The sequence below is a fragment of the Entelurus aequoreus genome, linkage group LG05, assembly GCF_033978785.1.
Source record: "Entelurus aequoreus isolate RoL-2023_Sb linkage group LG05, RoL_Eaeq_v1.1, whole genome shotgun sequence".
In the NCBI taxonomy this organism is placed as follows: Eukaryota; Metazoa; Chordata; class Actinopteri; order Syngnathiformes; family Syngnathidae; genus Entelurus; species Entelurus aequoreus.
Window position 1 is genome coordinate 55,324,684 of NC_084735.1, and position 26,415 is coordinate 55,351,098.

The 26,415-nt window shown below is 41.0% G+C and overlaps 1 protein-coding gene across 4 annotated transcripts in view; it reads left to right on the plus strand.

The window, feature by feature from the left end:
• The first annotated feature begins 3,120 nt into the window (after positions 1-3,120).
• The window catches only part of samsn1b (SAM domain, SH3 domain and nuclear localisation signals 1b), a 44,866-nt gene continuing 21,571 nt past the window's right edge, over positions 3,121-26,415 (plus strand). For 2 of the 4 annotated variants that reach the window (XM_062048406.1, XM_062048408.1), the window contains exons 1-7: positions 3,121-3,234; positions 9,246-9,383; positions 11,847-11,890; positions 11,976-12,016; positions 12,153-12,227; positions 12,358-12,443; positions 19,923-20,058. In XM_062048406.1, coding sequence (XP_061904390.1) covers positions 3,211-3,234; positions 9,246-9,383; positions 11,847-11,890; positions 11,976-12,016; positions 12,153-12,227; positions 12,358-12,443; positions 19,923-20,058 — 544 coding nt within the window. In that variant the 5' untranslated portion in view covers positions 3,121-3,210. The remainder of the gene's footprint in view (positions 3,235-9,245; positions 9,384-11,846; positions 11,891-11,975; positions 12,017-12,152; positions 12,228-12,357; positions 12,444-19,922; positions 20,059-26,415) is intronic. The other 2 variants (XM_062048407.1, XM_062048411.1) reach the window with 2 other exon arrangements.

Here is a 26,415-nt window from a genome sequence, read left to right on the forward strand (position 1 = left end):
CCTCTGATCTAAACCTACATCCGGGCAAGGAAAAACTAAAAAAAACCCAGATGGGGGAAAAAAGGGAAACCTTGAGAAGAGATCAGAGTTGTAGGGATCCCTCTTCCAGGGTGACCGACTGCAATGGATGTTGAGCGGGTGCAGTCATTGAATTGTTAAAGTAATATTGTTAAATTAATTAATTGTTAAATTAATAGGTAAAGTGGGAGTTCAGTCCATCAGGAAACTAACAGATAGTCATGGGGGGAAAGTATCTTCTTCCAGGCTCATCCAGGCAGCTACACAGAGATGTGTATAGCGGTGCATGGAAGAGTGGTCTAAAAGAGTGGTCCAACTTGTGGTCCATCTCAGATCTCAATTCTGGTCAACTACCACCTCCTCCAGACAGGTATTCTCTCCAGGCAGAAGATGGGGCACAAAGCAGAAAAGCGGCAGATCAACTAGTCTAAAAAAAAGGGTTCTATTTAAAAGGCTAGCGTATACAGTATAAATGAGTTCGATCTATTCACGTCGCAAATTGGTAACTTTCACAGAAGTTTCACCGCCATTAACCAACTTTTTAATAATTTATGTTACGGTTCAAACACCTGCTGCCTCTCGCTCTGCTGTGCGCTCCGCTGGGCGCACCTCGGGACACGCCCCTGGGTGTTCCTCTCATGCTGCAGCCGTGTGGAGGCTATCAACACACCTGACGCTAATGAGACTCCTGCCTTCATAAGCCAGCGCGTCCTGCGTTCCAGTGCCAGAACGTAGCTACTTGTACCTGTACAGTAAGCCTTACACGTCTCTAGCTTCCTTGCTCATGCGCTTCCTCGCTCTTTGTGTTCCCCCTCCGTTGTGCCAATTGTGTCTTGTCCTGTGTCGCCATCCAGCAGCCCTTCGTCATCCCCTGGTTTTGAGCTGTGTGTCTCGTCTCCCTGGATCCCCTCTGGTCTCCCTGCTGCCTTCCTGGATATCGACTTCACGCCTGCCCCCAGACAACGACGCCTCGCTCCAGCCCCTGACCTCCTGCTTGTCCGTGGACCTCCGAACTTGCCTTGCCCTTTCTGGACTTCCGCACCGATCTCAACACGCACCTTCAACAACACCCGGTAACACTCCACATGTAATCGCTACACATAGTCACAATGTATACATTTGGATTAGTCACACACGTCATTTATATATTTTAATAAATACTCTGCAAGCTAACGACGTCCCTGCCTCCGTGCCGTCTACTTTTCCCACTGTACCGTTACAATTTCAGAATTCAATACTTTGTGTGCGAGCTCAAATAAATTCATCAATCAATCAATCAATCAATGTTTATTTATATAGCCCTAAATCACAAAGGGCTGCACAAGCCACAACGATATCCTCGGTACAGAGCCCACATACGGGCAAGGAAAAACTCACCCCAATGGGACGTCGATGTGAATGACTATGAGAAACCTTGGAGAGGACCGCATATGTGGGTAACCCCCCCCCCACCCCCTCTAGGGGAGACCGAAAGCAATGGATGTCAAGTGGGTCTGACATAATATTGTGAAAGTCCAGTCCACAGTGGATCCAACACATCAGTGAAAGTCCAGTCCATAGTGGGGCCAGCTGGAAACCGTCCTGAGCGGAGACGGGTCAGCAGCGCAGAGATGTCCCCAACCAATGCACAGGCTAGCGGTCCACCCGGGGTCCCGACTCTGGACAGCCAGCACTTCATCCATGGCCACCGGACCTGTGCAACTCCCCCCTCCACAATTCATCATGTCATCCTATTGAATATACTTTCAGTTTCTTCTATTCAGACAAGTTTTAGGTGTATTAAAAGCAGTTTTTGACCCTCCATTATACATAGGACCGTAACAAGGATTTGACCAATACCAAGGTCAAGAATTGGTTGTCCAAGAGGAACTTTTAGAGGCTGAAATCATTGGGTATCCCAGCACCATATATATCATGTTACCTTGAGCAATGAATTTCCAGAATAATAAAAGCTTTAAATGAGCTATAACTACCCATCACTCATCTAACATCTTTGAAAGTCAGCATGATTTTGTAACAGTCCACTTTTTTATTAACATCCTGAGCATATAAAAACATTTTAACAAGGTTAAAACATGAATTTAAAAAAACATACCAAATTTTCAACCACGACTCGGGTTCGAACATATGATGCTTCTGCTCGCATACTCAGAGCGCGTGTTCTGCAATTAGGGCGGGGCGACACCTGACTGACACGACAACAGCATTATACCGAGAGTGTTTCACATCAATTTAATTCAGATGAAGCAACATAATTTACATCAGTATGATTGAATGTTAATGTTATGTTGACAGCACATTTTGGATGGGGTCATTTTTCAAGAAAAAGTGGACTTCTTTGCGTTACGTTGTTGTAGTTGTAGTTGTAGCGGGCTGTGCATGACCAAAGATCGTATATTGTGAGAGGATGATCTACCAAGTGATGTACAGCGCACATGATGTCCTACACAAAGTACATTTATAGTCAGTCATATCATCATCCTATTGCAGTGGTTCTTAACCTGGGTTCGATCGAACCCTAGGGATTCGGTGAGTCGGCCTCAGGGGTTCGGTGGAGCCTCCGCCGCAGAGGTCAAGACACACCCGACTCATCTTGTAAATAAAAACTTCTCCCTATCGGCGTACTATGGATACCACCAAACAATGTTCCCTCTAATTTTCCATCTGATTTGCAGGGGTGTAATTTGTTGTGAGTTTATGCACTGTGTTGGTTTTGTTCTTTGAACAGTTCATTTTGTGCACCAGTAAAAAAAAACATATAACTTTGTCCTGAATTTAAAAAAAACAACTTTTAATTTTTCACTAAAGAAGGTTTTGGTGAATGCACATATGAAACTGGTGAGGTTCGGTACCTCAAACAAGGTTAAGAACCACTGTCCTATTGTCACCTAAAAAAAATACCAAGGACATGACCTCAGTGTCCTCAATGTTTATACCTAAATCTTGTCTGAAGAAAAGAAAGTGAAAGTCTGTCCTTGTTTACTGTCTTGTAGTAACCAATGGCTTTGTTGGACAAAGGCGGCTCACTGCGGCTATTGGATTATGGAAGGATTTTAAACTGGGATTAGGCCATTGGGCTGCAAGTGTAAGCCTTTACATCACTAGGATGTGTGAGGGTGTGTGTGACTGTTTGTCACGGCGTTTATTTTGTGTACACTTGAATATGGTCTTCTTTAGCTAACTCCTTCAAGCATGAACTTCTTTTGCTTCACACTGGTAAGATTCATCTGCATCACCAAGAAGTACTTCTGTTAAAATTTGAATGATTGTAAATGTTATTGCTACTCCAAGGGAATTGTTGCTGTGACTGTTGTTGACATTAATCTTGTAGTGTGGACCTTGATTCTTCCAAAAACATTTTCACGCTGGAATGAAATCTAATATATGAGAGAAAAATAACAGCAATGTCTAGTACAATTATTTGGCTGCTAACTACACATACTACAAATATTATATGAAAAATACTGACATGTTTATTTTAGAAAAAATGTGATGTGTGATAGAGCTCTTGTATATGACACACTACTACAAGTACTAAAACTACAAGAAACGTGCTGACTAGGTACTACGCCACATTTTGTGTTGGAATCAAATCTGTCCCTCCAGGATTTCACAGGCTTTTTTGTGATTGCTTGCGGCCTAAAAAAGTCTGAATTCAAGGCTACTTTTTCAAAGAGTTGCAATGTTGTAAGCCTTTTTTTATACCATTGAATAAACTTGGGATTTTATGAATTTGTTATCAATTTAGGTGTTCCTTTTAACCTGAACCTCAATCAGCACAGAATTTGAACAAAATTGTAAATAAAAGTACTGTATTGATGTTTTACTTGTTTTATATCACACAGACTTAAAAGTAAACATTAGATGTATTTAAAGCACATACTTATTGTCAAATTACTTTATTGTTTTAACTAATAGTAGAAGTACTTAATTTTGAGTATAGAAAGGAACACCACCAAAGGCTTTTCACAAGTTGCAGACATTCTTGGTGTATGTTTTACACTTGAAAAGTGTCTGTCCGTCTTAAACATTGATTGATTGATTGAGACTTTTATTAGTAGGTTGCACAGTGAAGTACATATTCCGTACAATTGACCATCAAATGGTAACACCCGAATAACTTTTTCAACTTGTTTAAGTCGGGGTCCACTTAAATTGATTCATGATACAGATATATACTATCATATATACTATCATCATAATACAGTCATCACACAAAATAATCACATTGAATTATTTACATTATTTACAATCAGGGGTATGGAGGGGGTGGGGGGTAGAATATGGACAGCAAGTAGTGGAAATATATAGAGAGAGAGAGAAAGAGAGCGAGAGGCGAGAGGCGAGAGAGAGAGAGAGAGAGAGAGAGAGAGAGAGAGAGAGAGAGAGAGAGAGAGAGAGAGAGATCAGAAGGCATAAGAAAAAGTATCTGAATTTGATTGTTTACATTTGATTATTAGCAATCCGGGGAGGGTGTTAGTTTAGGGTTGTAGCTGCCTGGAGGTGAACTTTTAGTGCGGTTTTGAAGGAGGATAGAGATGCCCTTTCTTTTATACCTGTTGGGAGCGCATTCCACATAGATGTGGCATAGAAAGAGAATGAGTTAAGACCTTTGTTAGTTCGGAATCTGGGTTTAACGTGGTTAGTGGAGCTCCCCCTGGTGTTGTGGTTATGGCGGTCATTTACGTTAAGGAAGTAGTTTGACATGTACTTCGGTATCAGGGAGGTGTAGTGGATTTTATAGACTAGGCTCAGTGCAAGTTGTTTAACTCTGTCCTGCACCTTGAGCCAGCCCACTTTAGAGAAGTGGGTAGGAGTGAGGTGTGATCTGGGGTGGAGGTCTAGAAGTAACCTGACTAGCTTGTTCTGAGATGTTTGGAGTTTAGATTTGAGGGTTTTGGAGGTGCTAGGGTACCAGGAGGTGCATGCGTAATCGAAAAAGGGTTGAACGAGAGTTCCCGCCAGAATCCTCAAGGTGCTTTTGTTGACCAGAGAGGAGATTCTGTAGAGAAATCTCGTTCGTTGGTTAACCTTTCTGATTACCTTGGTTGCCATTTTATCACAGGAAAGGTTAGCCTCTAGAATGGAACCTAGGTAGGTGACCTCATCTTTCCTGGTGATAACAATGTCACCCACTTTTATGGTGAAGTCATTGACTTTCTTAAGGTTGATGTGGGACCCAAACAGGATGGATTCTGATTTACCCAAGTGTATGGATAGCTTGTTGTCAGCGAGCCAGGTGCAAGTTCTACACAGCTCAGCACTGAGAATTTTCTCCACCTGTGACTTGTCCTTGCCGGATACCAGCAGGGCAGAGTCATCCGCAAACAAAAACAATTCACAGTCGCATGCCGATGACATGTCATTTATGTATATTAGGAACAGTAAAGGTCCCAATATACTGCCTTGGGGGACTCCACAGCCCACGGAGAGGGTGGGGGGGGGGGGGGGGGTGGGGGGGGTGGGGGGTTCACCTCTACCACCTGCTCCCTCCCCTCCAAGTAAGATTGCATCCAGCTCCATGAGGTTTTGTTAAATCTAGGGCTGCAACTAACGATTAATTTAATAATCGATTAATCTGTCGATTATTACTTCGATTAATAATCGGATAAAAGAGACAAACTACATTTCTATCCTTTCCAGTATTTTATTGAAAAAAAACAGCATACTGGCACCATACTTATTTTGATTATTGTTTCTCAGCTGTTTGTACATGTTGCAGTTTATAAATAAAGGTTTATTTAAAAAAAAAAAAAAAAAACATATATATATATTTTTTTTTTTTAAAAGCTTCTGCGCATGCGCATAGCATAGATCCAACGAATCGATGACTAAATTAATCGGCAACTATTTTTATAATCAATTTTAATCGATTTAATCGATTAGTTGTTGCAGCCCTAATTAAATCCTATTGCTCTGGGGCCGTACTTATCAAGCTTCTCAGAATTACTCCTAAGAAGTCTGCTAAGAGTTGACTTAAGAGTAAATAAATTATTCGCTGAAAGCTGCACTTAAAAGTTAGTTATCAAGCGTCTTACTCACACTTTCAGCGAAGTGTAGGACTGACTCTTAAGTGTCACACTCAGAGCTGAATTACGACATTACCATGTGCCGTAAATGGAATTTTAGGTGACGTAATTTCTGTGTCCATAGAAATGACCAATCACGGAAGGGAATCCATTGTCTAAGAATAAAGAAATATCTTGGAAATATTTAAGTGGACAATGGGAGTGTATATTTTGACAATAAACTACAAAATAATACAAAACAAACTAGTCCCCGCCGGCACTCACGCTACCGCTCCCTCTCTTCTGTCGCCCACACACTCACTGACGTCACTCACCTCACGGCCACACACATACGCTACTGTCATAACATTTTCTTTCAAATTCATTAATTAGGCAACTAATTTGAAACTGGTGTGGGTGGCTCTATATATAGTAGCCCACTGCAGCCACATGCAGAAATCAACATGGAATCGAAAAGTATTAAATCTGTGACAAAAATAATACCCGCTCTGTCTAAACGATACCATTTGATCAGCTGCTCGTCATCAAACAAATCCAGAACATCGTTCCGCTCCCTGAATGTTCGCGCACGTCTCTCTTGCATCAGTGCCATCCCCTGCTGGCAACTCCTAACCACTTAAGACACCTCTGAAGGTCTCTTAAATATCGTGGAGAGTAGGAGTGATTCTTAGACTTAAGAACGTTGATAAAAAGCTTTTATTCTTAAGTTTGAGAGTAGGACTAAATTTCGCAAATTCTCAGGACTTAAGTGTAAAATGGCACTCTAAGAAGCTTGATAAGTACGGCCCCTGAGCATATCCAACACTATAGCGTGGTTAACGGTGTCAAAGGCCTTCTGAAGGTCCAGCATGACCATGCCGCAGTATTTGCCCGCGTCCACCTCATGTTTGATGTGGTTGGTCAGATAGAGAAGACATTAATTTATGTTCCAACACATTTACACCCGCATGTTTAGAGCAATTAGTGAACTGTTGGGAGCGATCTGTAGCACTAACTTTTGTTGGTAAATAAGAAACAATGAGAGATTATCGTCACACTTCAACATCTCTAACATGTAAATGGTGCCTCTTTGCAAGGTCAGCATTTGAAATGAAAATGTGTTCCTAATTGTTTTACCTTGAATAAGTAAATGTTATATACATATATAAATACATGTAAACTACGAAGTCAATGTTTATATACTACATTACCCAGAAGGCTTAGCTCTGTAGACAGGAACAGGAAATAGGTCTGAGCTGCGCGGGAGGATGACAACTGTGTTGTTTGATCAATTAAGATTTGTTATATTTTTGTGCGTTGTTGTTCCTGTTTCAGTTTATTTGCACGTTTGAGTGCCGCAAAGAGACAAATTTGATTGGTGAAAATGAAGCAGATTGTCCAAAATGGACAACGTTGCGAGGCCACACAAAATTAACAGGGATCGGTTCAATTTCCATGAATTAGCGCAATCACAGCATCGCAAATTCCTGGAGGGATTGTCAAAATACTTCTTATTTATACAATACAATATACTTATGCCTATAAAGTTATATTTCACTCAACCAAATTAATTTCTCAATTTTATCTAATGTTTATTATGGATTTTATTTTAAATGTTCTCTCTCTGTTGCAATAAAAAGGCCAAAAAAGTTTTGTACTGGTCATATCTTTGTAAGGGACAAAACTTCCAAAAATTAAAAAAGGGGTCAATTATTAATTATCCATACTGTATGAGCTACAGTATAACCTACATTTTAAACATCAAACATCTATTCTTAAGACTTTGAACTGTCATTAGGGATGAGCACTGAATGTTCTACTTTTAAAAAGGTACCAACCAAATTGTGTCTATACAACCGGGTACCATTTCATGTAAACTGAAACGGTACCACATTTCGATACCTTTGTTGCACATGACATTGCGTCCGGTTGCAGACTCTGCATCGGCTCAAGCACTTGTCGGGGAAGCAGGCGTATTTGTAGTGGACTGCCTCTAAGTCATGTTCCAATTTTCCATACCTACTACGCGGGGGTCAGCAACCCGTGGCTCTAGAGCCACATGCGGCTCTTTAGCGGCACCCTGGTGGCTCCACGGAGCTTTTTAAAAACTGTACGAAAATGGAAAAAAAAATGGGGTGAAAAATGTTTTTTGTTTTATTATGGTTTCTGTAAGAGGACAAACACGACACAAACCTTCCTAATTGTTAGAAAGCCCAGTGTTTAATATGTTTGTGCTTCACTGATGAGAGTATTTGGTGAGCACCGTTTTGTCCTACTAATTCTAGCGGCCCTTGAACTCACCGTTGTGTGGACTGTGACTCAACAGTTTGTCTACATGTACAGCTTTCTCTGACGCTGCCACAGAAAGACGTGTTTTATGCCACTCCTTCTTTGCCTCATTTTGTTCACCAAACGTTTTATACTGTGCATGAATGCACAAAAGTGAGCTTTGTTGATGTTATTGACTTGTTATGGAGTGCTAATCAGGAAAGCTGTATGTACATATTGCATCATTATGCCTCGTTTGTAGGTATATGACTTAATTTATTTTCCTTTACTTATGTCCTCTGTATATTTAATTTATATTTGCATGTCTCATGTCATATTATCTGTATGTAATATTGGCTACATTTCTGATGGTTATTTGTGCGCCACGTTGTTCCAGACCACAGCAAACGTTACCCAGCTTGCAAAGATTGTAATAAATCCATTAGATGAAGACGGCCTGCCGTTTCCTTTAACTTGGACACACACATCTATAACTTTGGCCATTCTAAGACAGTCATTTCAAGGAGTTATCTTACCCTCTGAGAACTTTTACTAATGTTTTCCAATGTTGTAAAAATGCGTAGAATAAATACTACATTACATATTGATAGTAGGCTAATATAGTTAATTAGTCACTAATTTGTCACACTTAAATAAGTCTTTTAATTTTTTGATGCTCCAGGCCGATTACTTTTTTGTATTTGTGGTCCAATATGGCTCTTTCAATATTTTGGGTTGCCGACCCCTGTACTAACCCTAACCCAGCTCTACTGAACCAAGTCCTATTCCAGACTGGAGCTGTCCTATCTAGTCTCTAATACAATAATATTTTTTTCTAACTTAGCATTAGAAAAAAACAGTCTGGATTGTTAAATATAGCAGTGTGGATTCATTCATTTTTCCTTAGTACACAACATAGTCATATATCAAAGTTCTTGTGTTTTGATCCAGGATGGTTCCACGGAGAGCGTATATGAAGCAACCCAGCGTCCATCACTGAAGGAAGTGTTACCCAAGTGCCAGTGTAGTCCTCTTCTCAGGCGTCGACCTCAGTGGACGGGCTCAGATCCAAACATAAGTTGTGTAGGTGTATGTATAATCAGTTATTACAGCATTCAACACGACAATTTCCCATTCTAACCATTACCACCAGGACACACACAGACGTGAGTACACTCACACCATTTCAGCGAGCATTTGATTATCAAGCAATAATACTGCAGCGTCGCTGGGAGTGCTTCCAGTTTCCCAGCATGCTTTACTGCAATTGTTTGGTAAATAGTTGCTAGAATTACGTGTTAAGGGTTAACGTAGTAGTTGTTTGTTATCCCTTATAGTAGTAGTAGTTTCTCAGTCAATCAATCAATCAATGAATGTTTATTTATATAGCCTTAAATCACAAGTGTCTCAAAGGGCTGTACAAGCCACAACGACATCCTCGGTACAGAGCCCACATACGGGCAAGGAAAACTCACCCAAGTGGGAGTTTCTCCATGTGCCATAATACCTGTAGTTTTTGTGTTGGCACCATGACTGGATTTATTGTGGCCTGTTATTCACTGAGAAATGAATCACGAGTAAGAAATCTTCTATCAGTGCTTGCCGGACACTGTTAATAATAAAGTAAGTCGGATTTCACACGTGGTATGCATTATATGTTTTTCTGGCTTGGATCAAACATGCATGCCGCTGAACGTGATTTTATGTGGACAGACTTTTTTTTTAACTCCATTTGTGTGGATGGACTGTTTTAATTACTGGTCTGAAGGAATTGTGCATTTTGAAAAACATTCACATTTGTGTTGCTGAAGTTAGTTTGGGGTTCTTATTTGCTGAAAATTTCCACGTGAGCCAGATGCACTGTGATTTTCAAGTAGTCCCCCATGGAGCGGGAGTTGACACCTGTGATCTAGACTCGAGCAGTAGTTTCAAAATATTTTTTTGCTGCCCAACCCTTTGGCACATAAAAAATGGCTTCGACCCCAACCCCCCAGCTAAGTGTGTATACAAAAATAATAATCGATTGCAGTCAAATATATGTATTTTTAGAATGTAACTGATATTTTCAAAAACAGAAAGAAAATGGCAGCATCTATGCATGAAGGTTAAACTTAAACAAAACTCACTCATTACCAACATATTTGAGTCAGTCTTAAGGTTTAAAAAGTATTACACATTTAAAGGAAAAACGTTATCACTTTGTTAGTTATTGGTATCAATATAATTTCAGCCTTTTCTTTGTATACCTTTTTCTTTTGTCTGTTTGGATTTTCTCTTTGAAGTCAGTCCCCACCAAACTGCTTGGGCCCCCTCCCGTCATTGGCCGTACCCCCCACGAGGGCTTACGACCCACTTTGGGAACCACTGATCGAGAGGAAGTAAACATGGTAACAAGGTTGAACCTGCGGAGGGACCATTGCCGTTGCCAGAGGGGAGCAATGAGGGAGACTTCCTGCCTTAGCAAGCTGGTAAAGCAACACCCCAGCGGCTCACTGGGGGTCTGATTTCCGGTGAGTCCCACCGGGGCCGATGGCAGGCTTTGGACCGCCCGAGGCACGTGGTGACACGGCGTGCTAAATTACCGACGGGGGGGGCGTGCCCTGAAGGGCCCCGCTTCTCCAATCTCTGAACAGCCTTCCAACACACCTCGGGTTTTCCCCATGGTATGTTCTCAATCAGGCTTCTTATGCCCTACGACGCCAGATGGATGGCGCTTGGCATAAGAAGCCTGGGACAGGTGTGCCATCCATTTGACGATGCTGTGGTTGTGTAACAGAGGCCAGCCAGTGTGGGTAGACCATGTGTACGTTGGTAAACCTCACTCCCTGACAACGTTAATAGCAGTGCTGGTTCCCGAGTTGTATGTTCGGGCTTTTAGCTCGGCAGCTAGCTTGCTGGGCGACCAAGGTCCGAGTCACGGGCGGAACAATAAGCAGAGACTGAACCAGGCAGGTTACACTGGTGCCGTGACCCGAATGAGAGTGAGGTATTGGGGGTTAAGTGTAACGGAAGCCAGCCAGTGTGGGTGGGCCATGTGTGTTTGGTAGACCTCAGACACCGGCAATCGTAAGAGCAAGCTGGTTACTGGGTTGATAGCTTGGGGATTTTAGCTTGGAAGCTAGCACTCTTGTCTCTCATTGTCAAACAACTCAGGTTCGAGTCCCGGGCGGAATAGAAAGCAGGGACTGAACCAGGCGGGTCACACTTTACTGCAAGTACATGCTAGTGTTTTGTCGCATACCATCCGTCAGTGTTCTCACTTGCCTTACTTTGTCTTACTGTTTTTCACCCTTGGTCCACTGGTGCTCCCTTGATTGTTCCTAATAAAAGGAGGGTTTACCCGCACACCACTTGCCTTCTCTGCTTCTTGGGGCCATGTGACAAGAAGTCCAAAAATGCTGGCTGAAATGTGAGAGGTGTACTCACTTTTTGCACCATATCATGTTCATTTCATGTAATTTACTAAAATGCTGTGATGTTTTTCCATCGTTTTATAATGTTTCTTTCCTGTTTCGGTCTAACATTAGCCTCATGTGTCTTTGATTCCACAAGGTGCAACGCCCAAATAATGTCAGGTTAAAAAGAAACAATAGAAGGTACATACAATATCGTCACACAAATTGTCAATTAAAACTATGAATGCAGATATGTATGTAATATTATGATGTATTTTCCACATAGTTCTTGTATCCCAACTTCAGCGTTGGACATTGACTCATCAGGTTGGTGTGAAATGATCGTAGTTGGTTGAAATACTTTTAAATCAATCCAAGTATAACATTTGGATTTGTCCTCTCAATCAAATGTTACATTTTTTAACATTTTGTGAAAAGTTTGATGTGAGAACATTTTTTGTAGGAACCGATTCTTCGTGCGGGACAGCATCTGGTGTCAGTAGAGGCGGACATGACCAGGAGACAGAGCAGAAGACAGGTAAACAAAACGACTAACTGCACAAGCCTTGATTTACAGAACTAAAACAAATGAAGCACCACAAATAATAGTCAGAATGCTAAATATATTCAATATATAGAGTAAATGTATACAATACATATTTCCACAGCTTCCAGCCAAAGAAACACTTTGACAAGCGAAGTTCATGTCAACGAGTTGAACTCTGGAAGGACAAAAACTAGTCCTCCGACTCAGGTAAACCTTGATGCTTTCTGTCCTCATCAGGTTGAACTCTTAGAAATGATATTTGATAAAGACATACTTGCCAACCCTCCCGTTTTTAGCGGGAGAATGCCGATATTCAGCGCCTCTTCCGACAACCTCCCGGCAGAGATTTTCTCCCGACAAACTCCCGGTATTCAGCCGGAGCTGGAGGCCACGCCCCCTCCAGCTCAATGCGGACCTGAGACTGAGTGGGGACAGCCTGTTCTCACGTCCGCTTTCCCACAATATAAACAGCTTGCCTGCCCAAAGACGTCATAACATCTAGGGCTTTTATAGAGTGCACAACTGCACACACAACAAGGAGACGAAGCAGAAGAACGAGGAAATTACAGACATGGCGGCCGAAATGATATACTCATCATGAACGGAGAAGTTAAACAGGACAATACTGCCATCTAATGGATAGCCACTGGAACACTGATTTTTTTTTTCTCTATGTAAATAAAATAAAATAAAAAAAACATATATATAGCTAGAATTCACTGAAAGTCAAGTATTTCATATATATATATATATATATATATATATATATATATATATATGTATATGAAATACTCGAGTTGGTGAATTCTAGCTGTAAATAACGCACACAACAAGGAGACGAAGCAGAAGAACGTGGAAATTACAGACATGGCGGCCGAAATGATATACTCATCATGAACGGAGAAGTTAAACAGGACAATACTGCCATCTAATGGATAGCCACTGGAACACTGAAATTCAAGTATATATATATTTTTTTCTATGTAAATAAAATAAAAAATAAAAAAAAATATATATAGCTAGAATTCACTGAAAGTCAAGTATTTCATACATATATATATATATATATATATATATATATATATATATATATATATATATATATGAAATATATATGAAATATATATGAAATATGGTGAATTCTAGCTGTAAAAAACCACGCCCCTAACCACGCCCCCCGCCCCCAAAAACCCCACCCCCCACCCCCGACCAAGCCCCCCCCCCCACCTCCCGATATTGGAGGTCTCAAGGTTGGCAAGTATGGATAAAGAATACATTGTTTTTTTAACGTTTCAGTGCTCGTATTTGGTAACACAACGTTGAAAATATATTTCAAGAAGACAATTGAACATGAGATCGTTTTACAGGTCAGGACCACTAAATGACCGTTTAAGAACCTCACACTGTACACAGAACAGTTCTATATTCTGCTGAATCAACGTAAGACTTACTGCAATACAGCACCTGCCCTTGCAGCTGAACCACGAGCTGATACCACTATGCTGCTTAGCAATCACCGTATTTCCATAGAAACAGATCCTTTAGCAAGGTGTCAGCGATACCATCTTCATCCTTAAAGATAGTCGCGACGTCGAACAAAGGGCCTGATTTACGAAGATCCAAATACCACGCAGTAAACAGCGTGTGCAATATATGAAACAGCGTGTACTATCACTGGGCTTGTTGCGTGTGATCTATTAAGACTGCATTGTAAAGCGATGAAGACCGCCTTATTTAAATGAGGATTTGGCACGTAGCTGTGTATTATACTGGGCATCACCACAGAGACACTTACTGCACATTCATGTTATGTGCTTTACCTGTGGCGTTTTGATAGGTTTTCAAACAAGCAGGAGACATCTACCACTTTTTATGGGAATTTTAGAAGCAGTCGTGCAGTGCATCTACAATGAAACCAACGAAGGTGCGTTCATTGGAGAAAAGGCTAAAAAGTTATTTTCGCATTTCATCTAATAAATATTTTAATAACATATTTCATGTGAAAAAAACTTACTAAAGGATACCAAAAAAAAAGTGTTTTAATCTGCCCCTTAAGTCTTCTAGCAACTAAAGTTTTTCAAAGTCAAACAATACTGCCTGCGGCAGCCGGGCTGAGGAGGGGAATATGTATATATAGATGTTGAGTAATGAGTCACAGGTGAGTGTGGAATGGCGGAGTCTGATTGGCTGTGAGGCAATGAGCAGATGAACAGACAGCTGAGTGTAGTTAATAGACTGGGGATGAGGATCTCTGGAGTGAGGCAGTGGGCGTGGTCCTGACAATTGTACACCTTTTAAAGATGAAAAATATATATCTACAGTATCTATGATTAATCATGATTAGTTGTGAGTTACCTACAGACAAATTTGATCAACCATTCGACATCTCTACTATTAAGCAACGTTATCCTAATTGTATTGATTAATGACAGTTATTAACTTAAACAAAGACTACAACATTTTAACACAATTACATTTTATTGTCAGAATGTCTTACAGCAACATGTTTTCAATTGTTTTACTTGAATGTACGTCATTTATATGCTCAAAACTTAATTACAGTATTGTAGGAAGTGCACATTTTGAACTGTTCTGTAATAGGTTTTGTTATTATCAGCAATTAGGTAAAGGAGCATTTGAAGTCAAAATAAATTACGTCATTAACTTGCGTTTCTATATAAATAATGGGGTATTTTTTTGTGATTGATCACATGCGCTAAAGTGTTAACTTAATTTATGGGCGCGTGTTTGTAATCAAGAAAAATTGTAACAATAATAAAATATACAGATGGGTATTTTTCATGTATGAACCACTACGGTACTTTTGTGTGTGTTCATGTGGTAATAAATGTTAATTTGTATAATAATGGAAACAAAAAATTTAACAGTAAGCTGATGGTAATAACTTTGCTGTCAAGTTGTTGTATAGATAGATAGATAGATAGTACTTTATATACACTATATTGCCAAAAGTATTTGGCCACCCATCAAAATGATGAGAATCAGGTGTCCTAATCACTTGGCCCGGTGTATAAAATCAAGCACTTAGGCAAGGAGACTGTTTCTACAAACATTTGTGAAAGAATGGGCCGCTCTCAGTGATTTCCAGCGTGGAACTATCATAGGATACCACCTGTGCAACAAATCCAGTCGTGAAATTTCCTCGCTCCTAAATATTCCAAAGTCAACTTTATTATAAGAAAAGTGAAGAGTTTGGGAACAACAGCAAGTCAGCCACCAAGTGGTAGGCCACGTAAACTGACAGAGAGGGGTCGCGAATGCTTAAGCGCATAGTGCAAAGACTTTCTGCACAGTCAGTTGCTACAGAGCTCCAAACTTCATGTGACCTTCCAACTAGCCCACGTACAGTACGCAGAGAGCTTGATGGAATGGGTTTTCATGGCCGAGCAGCTCCATCTAAGCCATACATCACCAAGTCCAATGCAAAGCGTCGGATGCAGTGGTGTAAAGCACGTCGCCACTGGACTCTAGAGTGATGAATCACACGTTTCCATCTGGCAATCTGATGGACGAGTCTGGGTTTGGAGGTTGCCAGGAGAACGCTACATTTCGGACTGCATTGTGCCGAGTGTGAAATTTGGTGGAGGAGGAATTATGGTGTGGGGTTGGTTTTTCAGGAGTTGGGCTTGGCCCCTTAGTTCCAGTGAAAGGAACTTTGAATGCTCCAGGATATCAAAACATTTTGGAAAATTCCATTGGATGGCACTTCAAGTTCATATGTGAGTAAAGGCAGGTGGCCAAATACTTTTGGCAATATAGTGTATCTTAATTTGCAAGTATGTATTAATTTCAGTTTGTCCTAGGTGTGTTGCTGTAGTCAGAGAATAGTCTTTGCCATTAGGTTGAATGTGCTTGCCTTGTCTTTTGTCGAATCCTACAATGTGTTCATAATGTAAGTATGGTACTCATTACAAACCAGCTGTTTGTTTATAACGTCCATCTTAGCTGTGGTTTTCATTACAAAATGTGGAGGTGTTGAAATCATCCTGTAAAATCACTAATGCTAATTAGTAACATGGACATGGCATATCAAATGTAAGTTAGCATCGAGCTAGCAACCTTTTAAAAGTGGAGCCTTAGTTTTGAGCGTTTTCTATCAGGCATGCTTGCTGTGTTGTCATGGAAACATTACTTAGAGGCAGTCTACTACAAACACACCTGTCTACACTATCTGAATTTACATGAACCGGTACCTGTTCAGTTCAGTTCAGTTGTAGTTTATTTCAAACATGTAGTACAGACTGAATTATGTCGGGTATGAGGTTCAAACTTTTTCCATTGTATGCCAGCATATAAAAGTCACATTTTGTTAAGGTCCATCTCTTAAGGGACACAATTAGTTCCTTTAGTCTTGTGTAATCCTGTGGTCACATGACCCGTGTGTGCCAAATACGCACATGACAGGCATACGTTGATGTCGGTGCACATGTAGGTGCATGTGTCTATGCACGTGAGCAGCCATGACAGCAGTTCTTCGGTCGTGGCCCATCTGCTGTGAGAAAATATTGGAAAAGTGCAACAAAAAATACCAATTTGGACCTTTTCTGACTTTTTTTTTTTTTTTTTAACATAATTGCGATTAGACAAGGTAATGGCAACACGCAAGTAAATGTGACAGAGGTCAACTCTGAGCGAGATCCAAGAAACTTTAATCTTCTTTATAACCTTCTAATATAATCTCCTTTATAAATAAAGCCTGAATGTGCACTATTTCACACAGTCAAAGAAAACTTCACAAAAAGTTACTCACTAAAATGATGTTGAAGAGGAGTATTGTTATAACAGACTGTAGCTACAGTGTTCCCTTTAATAGCTACTAGGCCACGGGTCAGCAACACACGGCTTTTTATGCCGCCCTAGTGGCTCCCTAGACCTCTTTCAGAGATGTGTGAAAATGGAGAAAAATATTTGTTTTGTTTTAGTATGCAACAAACATGACACAAACCTTCCTACTTGTTAGGAATCCCACTGTTTGTATTAAACATGCTTCACTGAAGAGAGTATTTGGCAAGCACTGTTTTGGCCTATTAATTTCAGCAATCCTTGAACTCATCATAGTTTGTTTACATGTACAACTTTCTCCGATGCTGCCACAGAAAGACGTGTTTTATTCCACTCCTTCTTTGTCTCATTTTGTCAACCAAACGTTTTATGCTGTGAGTGAATGCACAAAGGTGAGCTTTGTTGATGCTATTGATTTGTTGGAGTGCTTATCAGGCATATTTGTTCAATCCACGACTGCAAGCTAATCGATGCTAACATGCTATTTAGGCTAGTTGTATGTACATATTGCATCATTATGCCTCGTTTTTAGGTATATTTGAGCTCATTTAACTTCCTTTACTTATGTCCTCTACGTATTTAATTTATATTTGCATATCCCATGACACATTATCTGTGTGTAATATTGGCTGCACTTCTGTTTGTGTGCCGTGTTGTTCCAGACCACAGCAAACATTACCCAGCTTGCAAAGATTGTAATAAATCCATTAGATGAAAACAGCCTGCTGTTTCCTTTAACTTGGACACACACATATAAAACTTTGGCCATACTGAGCCAGTCATTTCCAGAAGTTATCTCATCTTGTGAGAAGCCTCCATTTTACTAATGGTTTCCAATGTTGCAAAAATGTGTAGAATAACAATTAAAATACAACATTACTGTCAACGAAGATTTGCGTCAGCCTTCGATAGTAGGCTAACATAGGTAATATAGACACTTACATAATGTGTTGCCTTCATTATAACACTTATATAAGGCTTTTAATTTTTTGCGGCTACAGACAGATTTTTCTTTTTGTATTTTTGGTCCTATATGGCTCTTTCAACATTTTGGGTTGCCGACCCCTGCACTAGGCCAATAGACATGCGAAAAAATTCCATTAATCATGCATGAACAGAGATTAATCGCACAGCTTTTTGACCAAAAAGTGCTTTTTTATCTTAACATGTAACATAGTAAAAGTAACATTTCTTCTTCGCAAATAAAGTAAACAGGATGTTGTATTAAAACTACTCTGACAAACAGCATTTATCTAAAAAGTTACTGAAGTGAATTAATTGACTCATATTATGTTCAACATCTGCGATGAGGTGGCGACTTGTCCAGGGTGTACCCCGCCTTCCGCCCGATTGTAGCTGAGATAGGCTCCAGTGCCCCCCGCGACCCCGAAAGGAATAAGCGGTAGAAAATGGATGGATGGATGGATGGATATGTTCAACATATGGTGAATGTTTGTATCCAACTTGGAGAAAACAAACCCACCAGGTTTGAGTAAATAATGGTTGAGAAAGAGCCTTAGATGGACATTTGCATGTGGACTGGAATTAGCTCTCTCACAAGAAGGAGCCATAAAACCAGTCGAAAGTTATAGCTCTATCCTGGCGAGGAGAGTCCATGTTTATCTTAAACGTCAAACCTACAAGTTATGGTATACATCTGTTGTTTTCCAGTCACCACCCACGAACACCTCCTCACATGGTCAGGTTGTGCTGTTCTGACTTAGCACACACCCAGACAGAGAAAGAAGGAATATATACAGTAACTGATGGTTTGGCTTCTCCAGGGCAGGAGTTTTTCATAAAATTAAAGTAAAACATTGTAAACCAAATAATGATCAAAAACATTTACCACCAACCCCCGCTACCACCAACGGGGGTTGGTGGTAGCGGGGGTGTATTTTCATTATTGTTATTTTATTTTCAAATTTATTATTAGCCTGTGGAAACAGTTTATTTTGATATTTACCTCAGAAGGCTGCACATGAGAAAAGAGGCATTCAATTTTTATTTACATTTTATTTGATATGCCATTGATATTTTTTAATTATTATTATTATTATTTGAAACTCGATTTTTCATGTCACTATAAAGTTATATACGCCTTGCTTGTTCAATATTCAATGTAAAACTTGTTTGGGTCCCTATTAAAAGGTTAATTTGTTCAACCTTGGCCCGCGGCTTTGTTCAGTTTTACATTTTGGCCCACTCTGTATTTGAGTTTGACACCCCTGTGTTGGATTGTTAGTATGAACATAGACTTTTATATAACAAGCTACATATTTAATGAAAGATAATTACTGTAATTTTACATGAATTTGAAAGTAATTTAAGAAAACAGAAAATGCTATGTAAAATTAATTTGTTATTTTTCTGTAAAAAAAATAGAAATATACATAGTTTGTCATTACTGGCATATTACTTAAAATAACAGGCGGATTGTTTATTTACAGATAATGTCTTCAATTCTACAGTTTTATAATCTATTTTTTAAAAAATTGAAAAATTACAGTAGAAATTTAGAGTAAATTAACCATAAAAATAGGATTTTTTTTTACAGTGTGTGTAATGACGCTTTTGGTTCATTACAGCATCTCCGACGTCTCTTTTGATCCAGCTGCACAGCCTTGTTGCCCTTCTGCCCGGGAGAGGACATAAATGCACTTTATTACATAAGTAAATGTAACATTACTACCCAATTCTGATTGTATCTATGCTGAAATTAATACAATTGGAGGGGGTAAAACCTTGGCCTTTAAAAGACTTTCTCTTTAAAAAAAATAATGTACAGTAAAATTAATTTTTTTGAAAGTACCAAATAGCATCTCCTTCAGTGATTATTTAACTCAATTGTTCCTTAACTGTATTCAAATGTTGCTATTACAGGGTGGTCAAAGTGCAGACGACAAAGAAGAACAGATGCCTTCAACAGCAGGAAGACTAAACTTGTTACACACTTTGCTGCAAGCCAAAAAGGGACATCAGAATGTTTCCGGAAAAGGAAAGAACCGGATTGACAGGAGTGAGTATTTTGAATATTATTAAAATACTAGAAAATTCCAGTGGAAATGTTGCCTGTTACCGAATGCTAACAGCTACCCTGTAGTATAGGTTTGTTTTTGTACTTTCACACGGTGTGGCTTGAATGGTTGGTTCCTAATACACTGACATGTTTTCAGCTTTGATGGTACAAGCGGTGTAGCTCGGTTGGTAGAGTGGCCGTGCCAGCAACTTGAGAGTTCCAGGTTCGATCCCCGCTTCCGCCATCCTCGTCACTGCCGTTGTGTCCTTGGGCAAGACACTTTACCCACCTGCTCCCAGTGCCACCCACACTGGTTTAAATGTAACTTAGATATTGGGTTTCACTATGTAAAAGCGCTTTGAGTCACTAGAGAAAAGTGCTTTATAAATATAATTCACTTCACTTCAATTCACTACTTCACTTTACGTTGCCATGGTTACACAGTAATTACCAAATACAAAGAGGACCCTTCTCCACATTGAGAACTATCCAGAGATATAACACATATTGTTGTTTTTTTAACACATATGTACTGTTGTGGCATAAACTGACATATTAATGAAAACAATAAGTATAAGGAATAATGGAAAATCCCCATAAATGTTATCAAATAGTGGGACCGATACAGTTAGCAGGATAGCACAATCTTTTTAACAGAGTATTCACCAATTGACATTTCCACTGGCAAAGGAGGTACTATCAGGTTCTATTTACAGTTAGGTTCCAAAAGAGCCAAACCCATACTGTATTATTGATGTACTGTAAAAAACTTAGATATGTAAAAAATATAAAAACATAATTTGCTTAAAGGAGACGTATGAAGATTTTTTTCGACATGTAAAACACTTTCTTGTGGTCTACATAACATGTAGCTAATGATGGTTCTTTGGTAAAAATTTGACATAGATTATGTTTTACAGACCTATCTTCAAGCCAGGTTTTTTACTCCCTTTCATAATTAAGGTGTTTTGAGACACATGAACTCCTGCTCACCACGCCCACGGGGGGCGACGTGCTAGAAACTTGAGGGTTACAGGTTCAATTCCAGTTTCCACCATCCTAGTCATGGCTGTTGTGTGTGATGTACAAACCCCAAAACCAGTGAAGTTGGCATGTTGTGTAAATGGTAAATAAAAACAGAATACAATGATTTGCAAATCCTTTTCAATCTATATTCAATTGAATAGACTGCAAAGACAAGATATTTAATGTTCGAATTGAGAAACTTTTTTATTTTTTTTTGCAAATAATCATTAACTTAGAATTTAATGGTAGCAACACATTGCAAAAAAGTTGACACGGGCATTTTTTACCACTGTGTTACATGGCCTTTCCTTTTAACAACACTCAGTAAACGTTTGGGAACTGAGGAGACCAACTTTTGAAGCTTTTAAGGTGGAATTCTTTCCCATTCTTGCTTGATGTACAGCTTAAGTTGTTCAACAGTCTGGGGTCTCCGTTGTGGTATTTGACGCTTCATAATGCGCCACACATTTTCAATGGGAGACAGGTCTGGACTACAGGCAGGCCAGTCTAGTGCCCGCACTCTTTTACTATGAAGCCATGCTGTTGTAACATGGCTGGGCATTGTCTTGCTGAAATAAGCAGGGGCGTCCAGGATAACGTTGCTTTGATGGCAACATATGTTGCTCCAAAACCTGTATATACCTTTCAGCATTAATGTTGCCTTCACAGATGTGTAAGTTACCCATGTCTTGGGCAATAATACACCCCCATACCATCACAGATGCTGGCTTTTGAACTTTGCACCTGTAACAGTCCGGATGGTTCTTTTCCTCTTTGTTCTAGAGAACACAACATCCACAGTTTCCAAAAAAAATTTGAAATGTGGACTCGTCAGACCACAGAACACTTTTACACTTTGCATCAGTCCATTTTAGATGAGCTCGGGCCCAGGTAAGCCGTTTCTGGGTGTTGTTGATAACCGGCTTTCGCTTTGCATAGTAGAGTTTTAACTTGCACTTAGAGGTGTAGCGATCAACTGTAGTTACTGCCAGTGGTTTTCTGAAGTGTTCCTGAGGCCATGTGGTGATATCCTTTACACACTGATGTCAGTTTTTGATGCAGTACCACCTGAGAGATCGAAGGTCCGTAATATCATCGTTTACGTGCAGTGATTTCTCCAGATTCTCTGAACCTTTTGATGATATTACAGACCGTAGATGGTGAAATCCCTAAATTCCTTGCAATAGCTGGTTGAGAATTGTTGTTCTTAAACAATTTGCTCACGCATTTGTTTACAAAGTGGTGACCCTCGCCCAATTCTTGTTTGTGAATGACTGAGCATTTCATGGAAGCTGATTTTATACCCAATCATGGCACCCACCTGTTCCCAATTAGCCTGTTCACATGTGGGCTGTACCAAATATGTGTTTGATGAGCATTCCTCAATTTTCTCAGTCTTTTTTGCCACTTCTGGCAGCTTTTTTGAAACATGTTGCAGGCATCAAATTCCAAATGAGCTAATATTTGCAAAAAATAACAAACTTTTCCAGTTCAAACGTTAAGTATCTTGTCTTTGCAGTCTATTCAATTGAATATAGGTTGAAAAGGATTTGCAAATCATTGTATTCTGTTTTTATTTTATGATTTGGGGTTTTGTATATGCTAAGGCTAAATCCCTCCTGAGTCTGTATCCCTCCAATACTAAATCCTGGACGTATGCATGTGTATAATGATAATAAAAGGCTTTTCTATTCTAAACAATGTAAACAATAGTCTTAAGGCTATATTATTTACCAATTACTCATTCATTGCCAAACACTGTAGACACTGATCCAATTAAAAGTAGTTTTTAGGAAAACCATTATTTATTTTGCAGCAGGACTGTGACACTGTTCTTTCACATCAGAAGGCTAAGCTAGCTACACAACAAATCAAGCTAACATTTGCTAACATACCATTCACACATTTCTAACCTACCGTTATTACTTACCGTTTCATTGTCTTCTCCATTGCCACAAATAGTAGGCACTGAACCAGCCATTAAAAGTAGTTTTTCGAAAAAGCCATCCTTATACTGGCGCAGACTTGTGAAGCAGGAATCCTCAAAGTGGTTTGCACACTCAAAGAGATATTTCTTCCCATTTGAGCGTACATTGCCACAAAACATAGAAGTTAGTGCCTGCAGGCACTTCTTACTTCTTCAGATGAGGCTGGAAGTTTATGTGTTGGTTAATACAACCAAAATCAGAGCATTTATGATCTTTGTGTCATACCTTGGGCATTATGTCGTGCGGACTAAAAACTGTTGTACATGAATTAAAAATGGCGGACTTCTCTGCCATCCCTGTGGAGGTTGGGGACATTGAACAGGAATGGGCAATGTTCAAAGCCTCTATTGCTAAAGCTGCAGCTGCGAGCTGTGGCCAGAAGGTCTTAGGTGCCTCAAGGGGCGGTAACCCTCGAACACCCTGGTGGACAGTGGTGGTCAGGGAAGCCGTCCGACTGAAGAAGGAGTCCTACCGGGGTATGTTATCCCAGGGGACTCCGGAGGCAGTTGCAAGGTACCGACGGGCCCGAAGGGCAGCGGCCGTGGCTGTGGACGAGGCTAAGCAGAGGGTGTGGGAGCAGTTCGGGGAATCCATGGAGAAGGACTATCGGGCGGCACCAAAGCTGTTCTGGAAGACCATACGGCACCTCAGGAGGGGGAAGCAGGGAACCATCCAAGCTGTGTACGGCAAGGATGGGACTTTGCTGACTTCAAGTGAGGAAGTCGTAGGGCGTTGGAAAGAGCACTTTGAGGAACTCCTGAACCCAAATACATCAGACACACCCTCCCTGATAGGAGCAGGGCCTGAGGATGATGGGGGATCGACGTCGATCTCTCGGGGTGAAGTCACTGAGGTAGTTAGACAACTCCACAGTGGCAAAGCTCCGGGGGTTGACGAGATCCGTCCAGAAATGCTGAAGGCTCTGGGTGTTGATGGGCTGTCTTGGTTGATACGCCTTTTCAACATTGCGTGGAAGTCTGGGACAGTGCCGAGGGAGTGGCAGACTGGGGTGGTGGTTCCCCTTTTCAAAAAGGGGGACCAGAGGGTGTGTGCTAATTACAGGGGTATCACACTACTCAGCCTCCCTGGGAAAGTTTACGCCAAGGTACTGGAAAGGAGGGTCCGGCCGATAGTCGAACCTCAGATTCAAGAGGAGCAATGTGGATTCCGTCCTGGTCGTGGAACAACTGACCAACTCTTCACGCTTGCGGGAATCCTGGAGAGGGCCTGGGAGTATGCCTATCCAGTCTACATGTGTTTTGTGGATTTGGAGAAGGCGTATGACCGCGTCCCTCGGGAGATCTTGTGGGAGGTGCTGAGGGAGTACGGAGTGAGGGGAACCCTGCTGAGGGCCATCCAATCTCTGTACAACCAAAGCGAGAGTTGTGTCCGGGTGCTTGGATGTAAGTCGGATCCGTTTCCAGTGGGGGTTGGTCTCCGCCAGGGCTGCGCTCTGTCACCTATCCTGTTTGTGATTTTCATGGACAGGATTTCTAGGCGGAGTCGTGGCCATGGCGGAGAAGTATACGTCTCGGGGGGCTAAAGGTTGCGTCACTGCTGTTTGCAGATGATGTGGTCCTGATGGCACCTTCGGTTCGTGACCTTCAGCTCTCACTGGATCGGTTCGCAGCCGAGTGTTCAGCGGCTGGAATGAGGATCAGCATCTCCAAATCTGAGGCCATGGTTCTCAGCAGGAAACCGATGGTTTGTACAGTCCGGGTAGGGGACAGGACTCTGTCCCAGGTGGAGGAGTTTAAGTATCTCGGGGTCTTGTTCACGAGTGAGGGAAAGATGGAGAAGGAAATCAGCCGGAGAATCGGAGCAGCTGGGGCAGTATTGCAGTCTCTCTGCCGCACTGTTGTGACGAAACGGGAGCTGAGCCAGAAGGCAAAGCTCTCGGTCTACCGAGCTATCTACATTCCTACTCTCACCTATGGTCATGAAGTGTGGGTAATGACCGAAAGAATAAGATCGCGGATACAAGCGGCCGAAATGAGTTTCCTCAGAAGGGTGGCTGGCATCTCCCTTAGAGATAGGGTGAGAAGTGCAGTCACCCGAGAGAGACTCGGAGTAGAGCCGCTGCTCCTTCGCTTGGAAAGGAGCCAGCTTAGGTGGTTCGGGCATCTCGTGCGGATGCCTCACGAGCGTCTCCCTAGGGAGGTCCTGGTTGCACGTCCCACTGGGAGGAGGCCCCCCGGCAGGCCAAGGACCAGATGGGGGGATTACATCTCCTCTCTGGCCTGGGAACGCTTCGGGATTCCCCAGGAGGAAGTCGCAAATGTTGCTCTGGAGAGGGAAGTCTGGGGGTCTTTGCTGGAGCTGCTGTCCCCGCGACCCGATTCCGGATAAGCGGTTGAAGATGGATGGATGGATGGACTCGCGCAAATTCCTTTGGATAAGTCTTTACCATATATGGAGATATCGACAAACGTCACAGGTCTTACAAAGTCACAGGACAGAGCAAAGTCCAAGTTGCTCGTTTGGTGGAAGTATGAAGGAAGGCCAAATTATTTTACAAATATCTCCACGGTTTGATTAAAATTTTTCAGGACTTATGCAGTTCCAAAATACACATAAGCAAGTACCATTGGGTTAGAAAAGTTGGTTTTGCATAATAGGGCCCCTTTAATGTTGCTATGGCTGCAGTTTTTATTTGTCTCCATGAACCAGGAAGTAGCCTGCTAAAGATGAGTGTTGGAGGGCTTTAATGAGTTCCTTTCTGTGTTTACATTGGTGCATCGGTTTTTATTGTAACCCCTTCCTAAAGTTTCTATGAAGACCAACTTGAACCAATTTCTCCCATAGAAAACCATGTATAGGGACGGCGTGGCGAAGTTGGTAGAGTGGCTGTGCCAGCAATCGGAGTGTTGCTGGTTACTGGGGTTCAATTCCCACCTTCTACCTTCCTAGTCACGTCCGTTGTGTCCTTGGGCAAGACACTTCACCCTTTGCCTCTGATGGCTGCTGGTTAGCGCCTTGCATGGCAGCTCCCGCCATCAGTGTGTGAATGTGTGTGTGAATGGGTAAATGTGGAAATAGTGTCAAAGCGCTTTGAGTACCTTGATGGTAGAAAAGCGCTATACAAGTATAACCCATTTATCATTTATTTACAATCCAATGAATCTGTCTAAACACCCAAAAATATTAACATAAAACTAAAAAATACAACTTTTTGACTTCAGATACAATCCTGATATTAGACACTTTAGTATCGGCCGATATAGATAATGATCCGACACAATATCAGCGTGTAGTGTGGAATGTTACAAAAGGTTTGATCAAGTGAAATTAGTCAAACAAACACCAATGATAGGTACGAAAAACACTAACATAATTATTATTA